At 36.4% G+C, this 16,443-nt stretch overlaps 1 protein-coding gene across 3 annotated transcripts in view; it reads left to right on the forward strand.

The window, feature by feature from the left end:
* The window catches only part of tbc1d22a (TBC1 domain family, member 22a), a 170,672-nt gene that overhangs the window by 44,288 nt on the left and 109,941 nt on the right, over positions 1–16,443 (forward strand). Inside the window, exons 6-9 of one of the 3 annotated variants that reach the window (XM_081363944.1) lie at positions 1,605–1,733; positions 6,452–6,514; positions 6,803–6,868; positions 13,646–13,760. In XM_081363944.1, coding sequence (XP_081220070.1) covers positions 1,605–1,733; positions 6,452–6,514; positions 6,803–6,868; positions 13,646–13,760 — 373 coding nt within the window. The remainder of the gene's footprint in view (positions 1–1,604; positions 1,734–6,451; positions 6,515–6,802; positions 6,869–13,645; positions 13,761–16,443) is intronic. The other 2 variants (XM_081363945.1, XM_081363946.1) reach the window with 2 other exon arrangements.

Below are 16,443 nucleotides of genomic sequence, written 5' to 3' on the forward strand. Positions count from 1 at the left end.
AATCAGTGTCTGACAAATTTTGTCTTGCCTAAAATTAAATATGAAACATAAGATGTGTGTAGAAAATAAAGAATATTCAAGGCACATGTAACTTGACAATTTCCTGTAATTTCCAGTAATTTTTTTGTTAGTTTTGTGAAATCATGTAAAAAGTGTGATATTATTTAATTGTATGTAAATAGAACTAGGGCTGTCGAGTACTCAATTAAAAACAAATCCTCGATTGCAATTTACCCGTGTCGAGTAACTGGCGAAATACCAGAAGTGGCGCATTCCAAGGACGAGAATCCATGAACCGCATTATTAGACCGTTTTCATACCATAGCAGAGTGCTATTATTAATTCACAAAGGTTGCGATTCAATTAAGTAAATATAACCATGCCCTGTGGGTTATATATATATAATATATGCGCTTTAATTATTTTACATGCGTATAGGTTTACATGCGTCTCAGAGCTGCTTCGTTCACAGTAAATGCTGCTCCACACAAACTGTTATTTACTCAAACTCCATCTCTGGGTTTGGATTGCTTATAACGTTTATCTGGGTATGCAATGTCCGCCATTTCATCAGATGTGTAAGGTAAATCATTTATAAACCTTCGCCAACACAAGAGAATACATAAATATGTTTCTAAATATGCAAACTGTTTATTGCGTTTTCAAAATAAGTCTAAACCAAAAGCTCTGAGTTTACATGTCCAGTGTCCACATATTCTTAAGAAATGACAGTTACTGTTACATTTCTAACATATAGACGTGGCCAAATATTAAAGATTAAGTAAACATTTGAGTTAAATGTTGTTTGGCCAATAGTGAACAAGGATTTGATCTGCTGTTAAGTGTAACAATACCAGGAAAAAAAAAATCCTCTTAAAATCTTGACATTGGATTCTTGACAAATCTTGACAAAAACATTTTTTGGAACTTGAGATATGGTGGAAATAACATTTTGTTGGGTTAGAATTTGGAAAATATTAGAATTTTCCTTGTTATGTCTCTCGTGATTATACAAGTCCATAGGGTCAAACGTGCCCATAAGATAAAGAAACACTCCCATGTACCCCATCAAGTTTAAGAACTACCCTTTTTAACTCTATGGTTTTCTGTTAATAATGTGAACGTTACTTATTACTTATGTTCATGTGTTAGACTTAATTACATATACATATGCTAATGGAGCGTAGAGAAGAGCGCTGCTTGGCACACATACATCTTGTCACAGAACTCGACTGAGAGTGGAAGTAAAAAATAGCCACATGGGGGAGCGTCTTGTGTGATAAATGGATTTCTGTGCTTGTAGATTTTTGTGCAATCAATTACTTTATCAAGAGACTTTCTTTTCTGGGCCTGAACATCTGCTGTGTTCTCATTCTCTTGCTATGGCAGTAATAAGAGGAAATGTAACTTTAAATGTGACTGATATCAACTTAGTGGCTCCAAACTATTGGAAACCTTAACTTTTCTGAGTTTTGATTTTAAATTAGCAGCTATTGTGCTAGTGCAAGCAAACAAACGTTTTGTTGGCGAACGCAGATCTATATCAGATTGATTTCGAGGTATCTCGTCTGGGCCGCTGTAAATGTTAGTTTTTGTATTTACAGGGGTACCTGCCTGCCAATGCAGAGCGGAGGGAAAGCACGTTGCAGAGGAAACGGCAAGAATACTTCGGCTTTATCGAGCAGTACTATGACTCCCGCAACGACGAACACCATCAGGACACATACAGACAGGTAACTGACTATATTTAATTCTAGATGGGACACAGATTTGTGTTTTATGACTTATTTTATTCTAGATGGGACACAGATTTGTGATTTATGATTTATTTTATATGCATTAGAGTCAAAATGTTTGTATATTTGTTGTCTAAACTATGATATATGTTAGATTCTAACATAAAATTAACTTAAAAAAAAACTGGTCTTAAACAGTAAATGTGTATCATCCCATTGAAGTGAAAAAGAAAGGACTCCCTTTAGAATTTTATGGTTTTGCTGTAAGTAACAGAACATAATAAAAATCATCTGGTCGTTAGCAGGTCTGCAAATTAGGTAAATGCAACCTCAGATGAACAATAACACATGACATATTACTCCATGAATAAAGCCAAAATGGAAAAGCCATGCGTGACAAGCTAAGTACATACTATGATTCAATTGCTTGTAGAGCCACTTTTAGCAGCAATATGTTGAAGGTAACGTTTTCTATATGACAGTATCAGTCTCTTTACAATGTTGCTTCAGTTCATTGAGGTTTTTGGGCATCTGTTTATGCACAGCTCTCTTTAGGTCCCGCTGCAACATTTCAGTTGGGTTGAGGTCTGGACTTTGACTGGGCCATTGCAACACCTTGATTCTTTTCTTTTTCAGCCATTCTGTTGTAGATTTTCTGCTGTGCTTCTTGAAATCATTGTCCAGTTTCATGACCTAAGCTTTAGCTTTCGGTCAGATGGCCTCACATGACTCTATAATACTTTGGTATACAGAGGAGTTCATGGTCAACTAAATGACTGCGAGGTGCCCAGGTCCTGTGACTGCAAAACAAGCCACAAATGATCACCCCTCCACCAGGGGTAAAGAGAAGAAGCTTTCTCCTGGCAACCCTTCCAAACATGCCATACTTGTTCCGTCTTTTTCTAATTGTACTGTCACAAACTTGAACATTTAACATGTTAAAGGTATAGTGGAGGATCTTTCCGAATTTTAGATAAGACCCGCCCTCTCCACTTTTTGAAAAGTTTGATTGATTCACCTTCACCAGAATGATTGACAATTAGGAGGACCAATAGTATAGGTGATCCACCCGGAAGTAAAAAATCCTCCGCTATACCTGGGACGTCCACTCCTGGGTCCATTGGCGACTGTCTTAAATGTTTTCCACTTGTGAATAATCTTCCTTAATGTAGAATAATGGACTTCAAATTGTTTGGAAATGGCCATATAACCCTTCCCAGACTGATAGCAGGAACAGTTGCTTCTCTAAGATCATTGCTGATCTCTTTCCTCCTTGGCATTGTGTTAACACACACCTGAATGCTCCAGACCAGCAAACTGCCAAAACTTCTGCTTTTATAGAGTTAGTCACACATGCTGATGATAAATTAATCAAAGACATTTGATTAGCAGCGCCTGACTGCTACTTACCCTATTAATTCCCATGGAAGCAGAAAGGATGTACTTAGTTTGTCACCCATGGCTTTTCCATTTTGGCCTAGTTTTTGTTAAATAAATAATGATATGATGTAATATGTCATGTGTTTTTGTTCATGTGAGGTTGCATTTATCTAATTTTAAGACCAGCCAAGGACCAGATGATTTGTTATGTCCTGATTCATAAAACCACATAATTCAATAGGGTGTCCTTTCTTTTTCACATGACTGTGTGTATATATAGGAATATGTATAAGATATATAATATATAAGAAAATAGGTTTCATACAAACTGTATTGGTAACATGGTTGAAATCTAAAATGTATATTTATAGAATTGTTATTTATAAAATGATAATGCTGATACATCTAGTAGTCTTTTCACTGACCATTTTCTTTTTTGTAAAAATAATGGGACTCATTCACTAAGCCTGCATACACACAAATTTGTGCGTGAAATCTGCATACGAGCAAATCATGACTCACCAAAAACTTGTGTACTTACATTACTTGTGTACTTACATTACTTATTTGTAAATACGCGTTACTTATTCTGCAAAGGTTGTGCAGAAAGCCTTTATATAGAGATGGTTTGGAAACGGCCACTCATTTACAATACTCCAAATTCACTAACAATACAACGAGATTAAGAACAAATTCATGTGGCTACGCACGTGTTGTGAATTAGGGGAGATTTTTCTGGAGAAGTTCTCCCCTGCGTACAAATACGAAATAATCCACGCAAATATTAGTGAATGAGACCCAGTGTTCCCATTTTGTACCTTATTTGTGGAAAAGGCCTCCTATATCTAGAGAATGCTGCTAACTGAACTTTATACAGGATGATGGCAATAATTAGCTGAATCAAAGACTCTGGAGATTATTCCGAACTTCCTGTGTTTTCCTTTTAATTTCCTGTACAGCTCTGCACGGCCAGTGCTAATTCTGCTATAAATAGAATAATTTTTTAAGTTCAAAGCCTGCAGTTCAGTTTTGCCAGGGGTTTAATGTGATATAGTCAGGGGTTTTTGGTTGCGTTTTACCTACTGTCGAGGTCTTGGCAGCAGCAGTTTGTTAGCTTTGCCAGAAACACTGTTATGTTAGAAGCTCAGAGTGTTTAGAAATGCCACCAGCAGATAGTGTTTGATTATTTAGATGCTGAAGAGGAAAAGATGACAAGGAATGTTTAAAGCTCCAGTGAATTGGCAGGAGGATGTGAAGATCAAACTGTTGCTGTCACTCTGATCTGATAAATGTCTACCTGATTTAAGACTGCCGTCTAGTGATCACTGACAATGTGAGATTCACACGTTTGTTTCTCCTCTCGAAAGCTATATCTGGGTGATTCTCACCGGCCTGTTAAGATCATTTGTTGTATTTCACTTTAAAATTATAAATAAGTAAGATATATTTAGTTGCCTTTTACCGTCATTTTACCTTTTTTTTTTTTTTTTTTTTTTTTTGCCATTGTGACATTTTTTCATGACAGCACTTATCCCCAAGTCAGGGAAATTATGTTAATAAAAATATTTAATTTGTGGATATTTTACATAAATAAAATGGAAAATAAAGATTGGATATTAAGATATTATTGTGGCATTAGTACAATAATAAATGCTCACAACAATGATGCAAAATAATGTTTAAAAAAAGGTATCTCATATTTTAAATGCATCATTTTAGTATTTGTACTGCCTTTAATTTATGCAGATAAAAAAAAAAAAAAGAAAAATCCAGACTTATGCCCTCATTCATATGACTTGATTTTTCATAGAATTACCATTGAGTAGAATTGGGTTGCAAAGCGCTTAATTATCATGAAAATATCATACAAAAAAACATCTAATGCAACCATCATAATGTTTAGGGATGCACCGATATGAAAATTTTGGCCGATAATCGATATTTCTTTATATTTGAAAGCCGATGACCGATATTTTGGCCGATAAAGCTAAATCTAAATAATTTCGAGAGGCTGATTACAAAAACAAAAGTCTCACCATTAAAAGCCACGTCCCAAGCACACAATTATAATGTTCTCATTATAATTTTATGTAGCCTATTTGACAGATTTTGCGCTGCGCATGTTGCATTTTCCATTTTATGAAGTGATTCCAATCATATTTCTGCAAATTCAAAACCATCATGGCGAACAGTGCACATCGGAAGAGTCTCAGCTGAAGGAAATAATCCATTATTGATCGGCTTTAAAGGGGGGGTGAAATGCTATTTCATGCATACTGAGTTTTTTTACACTGTTAAAGAGTTGGATTCCCATGCTAAACATGGACAAAGTTTCAAAAATTAAATTGTATGTTTGAAGGAGTATTTCTGTTCCAAAAATGCTCCTTCCGGTTTGTCACAAGTTTCGGAAAGTTTTTTTTCGAGTATGGGCATGTGTGACGTCAGATGTAGCGGAATTTCCTTATACGGGTCCTAAGGGCACTTCTCCGGAAGTATGCGGGCGCGCGCGCGCAACCGTAGACCAGAGAGAGAAGAGAGCGAAAGCAGTACGCCCATCAAAGCGCTATGCTCGGCTTTAGGGAAGTCAGTGTCACCAAAGAAGTGGGTTTTTGATTGCCAGGGCAAGACAACCCTGCACAGATTCCTAAAGAACCCCGGGACCAGTGGGTGAAGGGACCAGTGGATGGAGTTTGTTTTTCCAGAGCATCAACGGAGGTTGTGCAAGACTGTTTGTTCCCTGCATTTTGACGATGATTGTTTTATAAACAAAGCCCAGATCGACGGATTTGCAGATCGTCTAATGCTTAAGGATCGAGCAGTCACAATGATAAAGGTTCGCGGTCGTGGTCGGAACCGGACGGTGAGTAAAACTGTTGAACAAATGTCTCTGTTTGTTGTTAGCTCGGCGCGTTAGCACAGCTTTAGCTCCGCCCACACGGCCCGCCTTCAGCCGCTCGTTTTTTTCCGGAAAGACTCGGTACATGCCTATCTTTCTTTTATAAATATAATAAAACTAAAGACTTTTTGGAAATATGAAGGATGCAATACTATATAGGTACTCAAGATTAACAGGAGATTGAGTGAAAATGAGCATTTCACCCCCCCTTTAATATATCGGCCAAATTTTCTTATCAGGCCGATAACGATTACAGTAAAATGAACATCGGCCGATACCGATATGGTGGCCGATATATCGTGCATCCCTAATAATGATCATACTTGTGTATTTGTGTGTTTGTCATCTCTCAGTTCCATAACTCTCATGTTCTTGACATCGACATTTTGTTTATATATATATATATATGTGTATGTGTGTGTGTTTTCTGAACCATCAGATTCACATAGATATTCCCCGAATGAGTCCGGAAAGTTTAGTTCTACAGCCCAAGGTGACCGAGGTAAGAGGACTGATGGTCACGCCACATGCTTCTGTCCACCCAAAAGCACGTCACTCAATCATCATCCATCTGTCTGTCTGTCAAACTGTCTGTCTGGTCTCGATCTCAAATTTTTTGGGGTTGGAAATCTTGCGTTAAGGTGCACAGGAAGTAGAATGCACAATTCAGTGAGTTTCTTCTGAGGTGCAGCCTCAAACGGGCAGACCCCGTTTCTCTTCGAGCTTTCTCGCTGCCGTTCTGTCCTAACCTGCTTGTGCTCCTCTTTTTTTTTGTGTCTCTTCCCTGCAGATTCACATTGACATACCGAGAACTAATCCTCTTATACCTCTCTTTCAACAAGCTTCTGTGCAAGAGGTGAGAAGTTTGCACCACCCGTTTTACTCAGCTTGACTCGTTCATCCTCACAAACTCACACCCAGACACAAAGAGCATCTTAAAACTACTATCCACCTTGAGCATTCCGTCACCCTTATCTCATTACAAACCATATGAGTTTATTTCTTCCATGAAACACAAGAGGAGAAATCTAAAGACTGTGTAGATTTAGAATGATTGGGAAATAAAGCTTTCAGGTTTCAAAAAGGATGCAGCTGAACCATACAAGTGACATAGAAGTGATCTATACCTATCATTGATGTGTGTCGGACAGTTGGAGAACAGACTAAGTAGTATTTACTGGTAGTCTTAAGCACATATACACAAGTTTAGGGGAAAAAATGATTTAGTATTATTTAAAAATGTATCTTACGTACAGAAAGGGTAAAAGTCTCACAATAATGCATACAAAAAACACCCGTTTTATTATAAGTATTATACCATATTTTAATTTTAGAGTTAAAACTTTTAGTGTTTGTTTTAAATTTATGTTAATTTTAATTACAAAAAATCCTTACATAATGAGAATCATAATTGAGAAGATTTGGTTTTCTGGAAAGTGCTTAATTGTCATTAAAATATAGTATAAAATATAAGGGCTTAATTTCCAGTCTGTTCCTTCAGAAAACATAGGTATAATAATGTTGTACACAAGTCCTTTGTAACACTTATGATGCTTTTGAATACATTTTAAAGCTTTGAAAAATTTTGTCCCGATTCATTATAATTGTGTAAGCAAGAGCAAACAGTACAATATTAAAAAAAAAAACATTTCTTTCTCTATTCCTTGGGAGAATATTGCTCATACAGGTTTGAAATGACTTGAGATGAGCGAATCATTTTAATTTGAGAACTAATCCTTTGAACTAAGTTCGATCACATTAAGCAGGAGCAGGTTGCCGTTGCGTTGGTTGCATGTTGGCTTTGAAATGCTCTGTATTTGTGTCACATGATAGCATGCCAGAAAAAGTCTTGTAATGATGCATGCACTAACAAATTTCTATTAGCGAACACCTTTTCTTTATGCCCTCAAACACACCGCTATCCCCAAATGTACTGTGCAGTCAAAATGGACAGCATGTTCTGTTCCAAACCCTGAGCTGCTTTGCTTTAACTGAGAAGAACCTTTACATTTACAGATGCAGATGTACAGATTTAGTTTTATCTAAACCAGGTATGGGCAACTCTGCTCAGAGTTTTGCTCCAACCCTCATTAAACACACCTGAGCCATCTAATCAAGCTCTTCAGGATTACTAGAAAGCTACAAGCACGTGAGTTTTATCAGGGTTTGAGCTAAACTATGCAGGACAGGTGCCGAAGTTGCCCATCCATGATCTTACAATAGAGGAAGAAAGCAATTCGTCAAAGAGCCAACAATATTCGTAATATGAAATGTCACATTTGTTTGACAACTAGATTAGGAGGCAAGCTAGATACAAATCTGAACCTGATAATTTTGTCAGATTTTGAATATACAAAATGTTTAAATACAATAGGTCTCACCCAGGGTTATTATCGTTAAAGCTATTAAAAACATTTATGTTAATTGAAATAAAGCTGAAAGTATAAAATATAAATATGGTGGTATAAATAGATGGACATTTGTTGCCTTGGCAATAATCTTAAAGTTGAAGCCATAACTGGGTATAAATAAAAACTAAAACTGAAATGAAAATAACTTAAATACCTAAATATTAAAAAAAAAAAAAAAAAAAAAAAAGCACATAATTAAATTACTAAAAATATACTAAAATTAACATGGTAATTAAAATTTACAAATAAAAGCTAATTCAGAATAGTTTTAACTTTAATGGGTAACACTTTACAATAAGGTCTAATTTGTTAACATTTGTTAACAGTGAACAACATACTTATTTATTAATATTTGTTAATGGTAGTTAATACAAATACAGTTGTTCATGTTAGTTAACTGCATTAACTAATGTTAACAAATACAACTTTTGATTTTAATAATGTATTAGCAAATTTTGAAATTAATATTAATAAATGCTGTGGAAGTATTGTTCACTAACTTTAATTAAAGTTGTTAACTAATGTTAACTAATGAAACCTTGTAACTAAAATAAAAACTAAAATAACAAAATATAAATACATGTATTCAAATATAATGCATAATACACATGATTAATTTGAATGCACATACATTTGACTTTTTTTGCCCTAATGTTTATCTGATTTATTTGCCTAATTTTTTATCTTCATTTTAGCACACGTCAAATCAGACATGTGAATTATTCTTCAAATATATTAAAATATCAAGAAAACACTAATCTGAATGCAAAGTAATGGACAGACTCCATATGAGGAAATGTCATGAACTTGTAATTTCAATGAAAAACTTAGATAAAAAATGATCCATGAATTTATATGGAAACAAGCTTTAGGAGCTTTCCATCTTTACTCTCCTCGTGTTACGTTGCATTCGGAGGTCGACTACTTTTGGCTGACAACATTCCAGCCACCGTACAAAACCTTTCTTTTTAGTAAACTTTGTGTAGACAAACAATGTAGTCAATGCTCAAGTTCATGTGTAGAACCCCTGGTGATACTTAGAGCACAGTTTTATGTTGTGTCGAGCCTTCTTAGTGTTTTAAAAATAGCGATTTTGATGCTATCATAGAATTGCCCCATGCACTCCCATTCAAAAGGCATTTTGACCTAAAACGAAATCTTAAAAGTGGCGTTTCTATTATAATTATGCTTTTACATGAAAGTTTGACTCGGGTAGATTAACAAAAAGAGCCTAGGTTCAATTTTGGCGAGAGGTACCCATTAACTACCCCCAACACGGCCTTTCAATTTCACATTCAACATGTTCAATTTAGTGTGATGGGCTCATGAATTTCCATCGCAAACACAGGTCTGTCGATGCATCGTGGCCTTGAGCAAGAATCCTCCTCCATTTCCCACTGCTGCCTTTTAAAAAATAATTTCGCATTTAAAAGGAGAATCAAAAACAAGCAGTGTTTGGAGTATGGCGATCTTCACTGTGGATGTCTCCTAACCAAATAAATGGATAATATTTTCGCTTCGGGTGCTTCAGTGCACTCCAGCTCGCCCATTGATTTCTGCTGCCCGATTTAGTGTCTAATTTCCACTATGTAATGGGCTTCTGTAGGAGATCTTGCCTTGACTACCTCGAGGAGAAGAGACTGGGTGGGAGGGTTCGAGAGAGAAAAGAGGCAGGAGATGTCAGCTGTGTGGAGAAACTCACATTATCAGTCTAAAGTCTTTGATAAATGGAGCTTTGATCATAGAAAAGAACGCAGATGAGAAAGCCGCACCATTTGATCGACACAATCGGGGGAAAAATGAACGCGAGCTGCCGTGTACACATTTATTGTTTAGGGCTCAACGTGAGAGATGAGTTTATTTGGGGATGACAGATACATTACATCCTGAAAGGAGCGCGGGAGATGTCAGTTGCATGCGTCAGAGAGAAGAGAAAGAGAAAGTCTTCCATTTTCCCTCTTGATTTAAGTCAAACTTCTTGCTGCTTTCCATTGTGCTGTCAGCAAGGTGAGGCGAAAACACACAAACAACTGTCACCATCACTTTGAATTAAGGTATTGCCTTCAAAGAAAGGAACACAAAAAAGTCCCACAAAAAGTTTTTTTTTTTTTTTTTTTTTACTGTCAAAAAGATCAACTTAAAAACAATATCTGGAGTTAAAGAGCTGAAGTTACTCAAAACTCAGACAAGGCTACATAAATGTATTTAAAGAATGAACATGCTTTTACCAAGTCGGAATTGCTCTTGAATCAAATTTTTAACTCAAATTACTGATAAAAAAGTAACAATGTATTTTTCATGATTAAAATAAAACATTAAACTGAAACCGTTGACGAAAATGACAATACAAAAATAACACTGACATACATTAACATTGCTTAATGTTTTTTGAAGAAAAATCTAAGAAAAAGTTATGTGCTAGTGTGTGTAAGTTATGAATGCTCTCTTTCCTTAAAACACTAAAACACAAACTCATGTACAACAGTGAATATTGTATGACAGTGGTGCACATTATTATGTTGATTTTTTGGAGCTCAGGCTTTCAAAACAGCAAGGACAATTTTCACATGTTTTTGTTAAATATTGAACATTTTTTGTTTGTTTTTTTGTGGTCAGAATTAATGGCACCCCTGGTAAATATGATCAAAAATGGCTGTAAAAAATAAATAATAAGTAAAAGAATTGAATGTGGGAAGGAAATCACATTATGAAATAAATGTTTTTTTCCAAAACACGTTGGCCACAATTATTGGCACCCCTAGAATTTTTTTTATGAGTAAAATATCTCTGAAGTATATTCCCATTAATATTTACCTTTTTTTAAGCACACCAGGGTGACTAGGAACGTGAAATTGTCTAGCTATGACTTCTTGTTTCACAGGAGTTTAAATGTGAGGAAACACAAAGGCTAAATTGTTGAGCATCACAAAATAGAAAGTGGCTGTAAGAAAATAGCTAAATAATTGAAAATCCCCATTTTGACCATCAGGGCAATAATTAAGAAGTTCCAATCAACTAAAGCTGTTACGAATCTACCAGGAAGAGGACGTGTGTCTATATTGTCTTAATGCACGGGAGGATAAAAAATCAAAACCTGACGGCTTCTGCTAGAAATCTTATAATGGGCCGTTGTTGGATCTTCCATTAGGACAACGATCCAAAACAAATATCAAAATCAACACAAAAAAGTGTTACAGAGCACAAAATGAAGCTTCTGCCATGACCGTCCCAGTTCCCTGACCTGATGAGTTGACTGAACTGAAGAGAAGCAACCAACACCACCAACATGGATCTGGGAATCTGAAGGATCTGGAGAGATTCTGTATGAAGGAATGGTCTCTGATCTCTTGTCAGGTGTTCTCCAAACTCATCAGGTATTATAGGAGAAGACTCAGAGCTGTTATCTTGGAAAAAGGAGGTTGCAAAAAGTATTTAATAAAAGGGTGCCAATAATTGTGGCCAACGTGTTTTGGAGGAAACCCACCCCTCTCCCCCACTTTCAATTTTTTAGCGCAATTTTCCACCGGACAAAAATGTGATTGTTAACTCATGATTTCTGTTCTGTCTGTGCGCACCAATCTTGCACTTCTATCTACTCCTCAACCAGACCACCTAGAGACTTCGGGTTTTCGGCATTATGTTAAGGAAGGTCTAATCTCGGGAACGCACAAAAAAAATCCAGGAAAAGATTTACTATCTCTTAGTGTTGTGATCCCATGACGTGAGAAAATTGCGCTAAAACACTCACTGAGTTTTTATTACTTGTTTACTTCAATGAAAGGTTAGATTTTTGCAAATTTTTTGAATGAAAGATCAAAAGGATAACCAATGCAGATTTATTTTTTACAGCCATCATATTTACCAGGGATGCCATTCATTCTGACCACAACTGTACATCCACTGGTTGTTATCGCAAAAATAAACCCAGAGAGGGTGATCAGTTATATTGCGTTAACCAGCTGGGAATGCATTATCCCACTTATTACACTGCTATTGCAACATAAGTAAATAATTAGGCACAAAATATTGAAATATTTTATTAGCTCATTGAAAACAAGGCTTTCACTAACAAAAACAGTTCCTAGCAATATATATATATATATATATATATATATATATATATATATATATATATATATATATATATATATATATATATAAAATATATGCCGTTTTGAGTTTTGCTTTGAACCTAGATCTTGTCCAAACAACACAAACATTTAGGGATAATGTACAGTCAAAGCAGTTGTTACACAGCTTTTTCACCAAAAAAAATAATGAGGGGGACATGAAATATTGATTTTAAAGTTTTCTTACCCATTTATGATCTTATAATCCATTAGAGTGTACAAAACAATTGTTCTATACCAACAAGACAAACACTTCAACGATATTATCGTATATCTACTATTAAAGGGTTAGTTCACCCAAAAAGTATACCATAATTTACTCCCACTCAAGCCATACTAGGTGCATATGACTTTATTCTTTCAACCAAACACAATCGGAGTTATAGTAAAATATATCCTGGCTCTTCCAAGCTTTATAATGGAAGTCAAAGCTCCAAAAAAGCGCTTTCATCCATCAATCCAGGGGGTTAATAAAGAGAGAGAGCATCTGCAGTGTGATACGAGATACATGAAACAAGCACCGCCCTCACAAAACCCATTGCCATTCCCAACAAACTTTGCCCGATTCCATCGTTTCACTTTCACATCAAGGTGCCCTTTCCAGTGTCACAACTCTGGTATCATCTAGAGTTTTGAGTTTTGCCGTTTGCAAATACAGCTATAAGGAAATTATAAACGCCTTATTCTTGTTTCCTCTTAAAAAACAGAATTAGCATTTCATTTGCATCAAAACTGAAGTATACTTTGGGCTAAAGTCTATCCCTAGGCCTTATATAAAGAGAGGGCGCCATCTAATAATACATATGCACACAGCTAATTGTAATTTCTCACCTTGCTGTCTACGCTATTGAATGTTGTGATGTTAATGATTAAAAAGCTCAGAAGGCTTAATTGATTTTCTTAATTGATTGCTAGCTGGGGGTGGCTGATCCCACTGTGTCTCTAATTAAAACCGTTTGAGTGACCTTGTACGTTCAGATTCTGCTACTAACAGTTTTCATGTTGTATTGCATGATTCAGTGTAATTGCTACTTGCATATAAATGTTGAGCATATATCCTGATATCTTCTGTTTTGCACCTTTTTTTTCTAGATCTTTGAGCGAATTTTGTTCATCTGGGCGATACGACATCCAGCAAGTGGTTATGTTCAGGGCATCAATGACCTTGTCACACCCTTCTTTGTTGTTTATGTTTTCGAGTATATTGGTAAGTCAATAACTCTTTTGCAATATGATATATGCATATGAAGTCTCATAATTATGTATAAGGCTCTTGCAGACTCCTAAAACAGCACAGCTGTGTAAACTCACAAGTTTTTCTGTTCGTCGCTTTTGGTGTTTAGCCAGCGTTGGTGTTATACCAACTGAGTTATGCCCAGTGGCATGAATTTTAATGTCATTTCTCGATCATATTTTTCAATATTTGTCATAACCTGACCGTTTAAGCTCTTCCAAGGATCTTGAGTTTGTCAGGTTAAATCTTTGTGGTTGTTCCCAATGTCTTTCTATTTCTTGACCTTTACACCTTTGAGCGTATGATTTCTAGTAGACTAAACGGGCTGTCCAGACTAATGATTCTGAAGGGCCCAGAGGGACCCTTCCAATGGACTTATGGGACAGTAACATCCTGAACCACGCAATGAGCAAGGCTCAGCTCAATTGATGCACTCAACGGATGGAGGATAAGGGGCTTTTCCCCAGGCTCTGTTGTTGTTGGCATCTATGAGGATAAATTTTTCTTGGGTCATTTGAACTTGTCTGATCTTCGGGGAATCAAATCCCCCAAGTTCCATCCAATTTGGTCTTCAGGCCAAAGACATACTCTACACAAGTACACAAATGCTTTGCATTTGCTGAAAGAGAAAGGTTACACCGCATCACTGCTCATTTGCACACATTTCTGCTCAACTTTGTTGCCAACAGTCAGAGTTGCCCATGTCGCAGCAAATCACTGACTCCCTTGAATACGAATGACTTCTGGTCGCTTTGTCACAGCAAATCACTGTCAGTGTGAACACCCCTTCATGAATTGCGTTCTGATGTTTTTATTAATGCAGTTATTTGTGTGATATGAAGGTTTAGAATTAAAGGGTTGGTTCGCAAAATCAGTCATCATAAACACAACATCGCATCATTCCAAAATCATAAGACTGTCATTCTTCTTTCTTTATTTTTTAATAAAACCTGATATATTTGAAAGTCCATGCAACCAAAATGATCACGCATTAAAAGTCAAAAAAGACATCGTAAAAGTAATCCATTTGAATAGAACGGTTTAATCCAAGTCCTCTGAAGAGAAAAATTGCTTTATGATTAGTCAAGCATGCATATTTGAGCTTCTGTTGAAGATATTTGATGTGCTCTATATATGTGTGTTGATCAATGTTTATATGTGAATAAAAGCCCAAATTAAATCTGTTGTTGATCATATAAAGAGATCGTGTCTCTTCACAAGACTTGGATTCATATGGAATACTTTGACAATTTCTTAATAAACATTTTTTTTTTACTTTCAGTGGAGGGAAATCCCTCAGGTTTCCATTTAAAACATCTTCATTTTTGTTTTGAAGAAAAACGTCTTATGGGTTTGGAGCAACACAAGTTTGTTTTGGGCCTAGGCCTTGAATGGTGCACAACATCTTGTCGTCAGAAGTCCCGCAGCGATGTTGCTTGGTTTTAATGCACCATTTGTTATTTCCTTATTGGTTTTCTTTCTCCCAGCAGAGTTTCTGCTGTTCACATGGTAAAATGAGATTCTTAATTGCTCTTTCTCTGAAAGGCATACTTTATTTGTTTTGTATGCCTCTGTGTTTGTATACTTGTCAGAAGACAACGACAATGCCTGAAGAAGGCCCTTGTTCTCCCAGGATAAAGATGTTTGGGACAACTCTCTCTCTCTTCACTGTGTGTGGAGGAAAGTTTGCAGGAAAATGTACCTGGACCAAATTTCTCAGCAATTTATTTCCCTCAACTCCACCCGGCGCAATAAGGCATGGTGCCATGTGTGACAGATACTCATTCAAAGTGTGCTATGTGGGCCAAGTGCTGACTGTTGAGGGCAAGCAGTAGCAAAACATCACGGCTTCACTCTGATGAGACACCCATATCCATCAATGTACGTGTAACGGCGCACACCAAGGAATCCTTACTTGTCTACAGTGTTTAGGAAGCTACTTTAAATTGTGATTAGCTTGGGTATACAGTTTTAAAGTTGCTTAACTTCATTCAGTCTCAGGATGAACTATGGATGAATAGTTCGTTGAAAAATTGAAATTCTGCCATCATTTACTCACCCTCATGTGAGTAATGAGAGTCCACACCTTTGACGTTCATTCTACTGTGAAACACAAGGAGACATTTTGAATGTTTGAATCCCATGCAGTTACAATGAACCGGGACTGAAGCTTTCAAGGTTCAGAAAATCATAAAAATGGTCCATGACTTGTGGACTACATTCCATGTCTTCTGAGTCGTACAATAGCTTTGTGAGAAACAGACCAGAATTAAATTGGTTATCCACTGAGAAGCTTGACATCGCCCTAGCTCTTCTTCTTTTTTTTTTTTCCAGTTGAGACGCTTTGCTTGCTATGATACGGAATATCTGCGAAAGTGTTACTAGTATCTCATTTCACACAGATTTTGTTTCTGTGTTGATTCTATGTTAAAATGTCGATACAATGTAACGCATTTTCTCTGGCTCTTGTTTTAAATTATTTTGTTTCGTTATTATGCTTGTTGTTGTCATCTGTTGCCGTTGTACAAGCAGAATGTGGCAGTTGGTCGGTGTGTGCTATTAGTCCCGCCTCTCCTCCACTGTGATTGGATGGTTGGGTAAAACGTGACAGTGATGAGTGCTGTGTTTTACATTCTTCAACTCTCGGCGACCTGTA

The sequence above is a fragment of the Scardinius erythrophthalmus genome (assembly GCF_964197995.2).
Source record: "Scardinius erythrophthalmus genome assembly, chromosome: 4".
NCBI lineage: Eukaryota > Metazoa > Chordata > Actinopteri > Cypriniformes > Leuciscidae > Scardinius > Scardinius erythrophthalmus.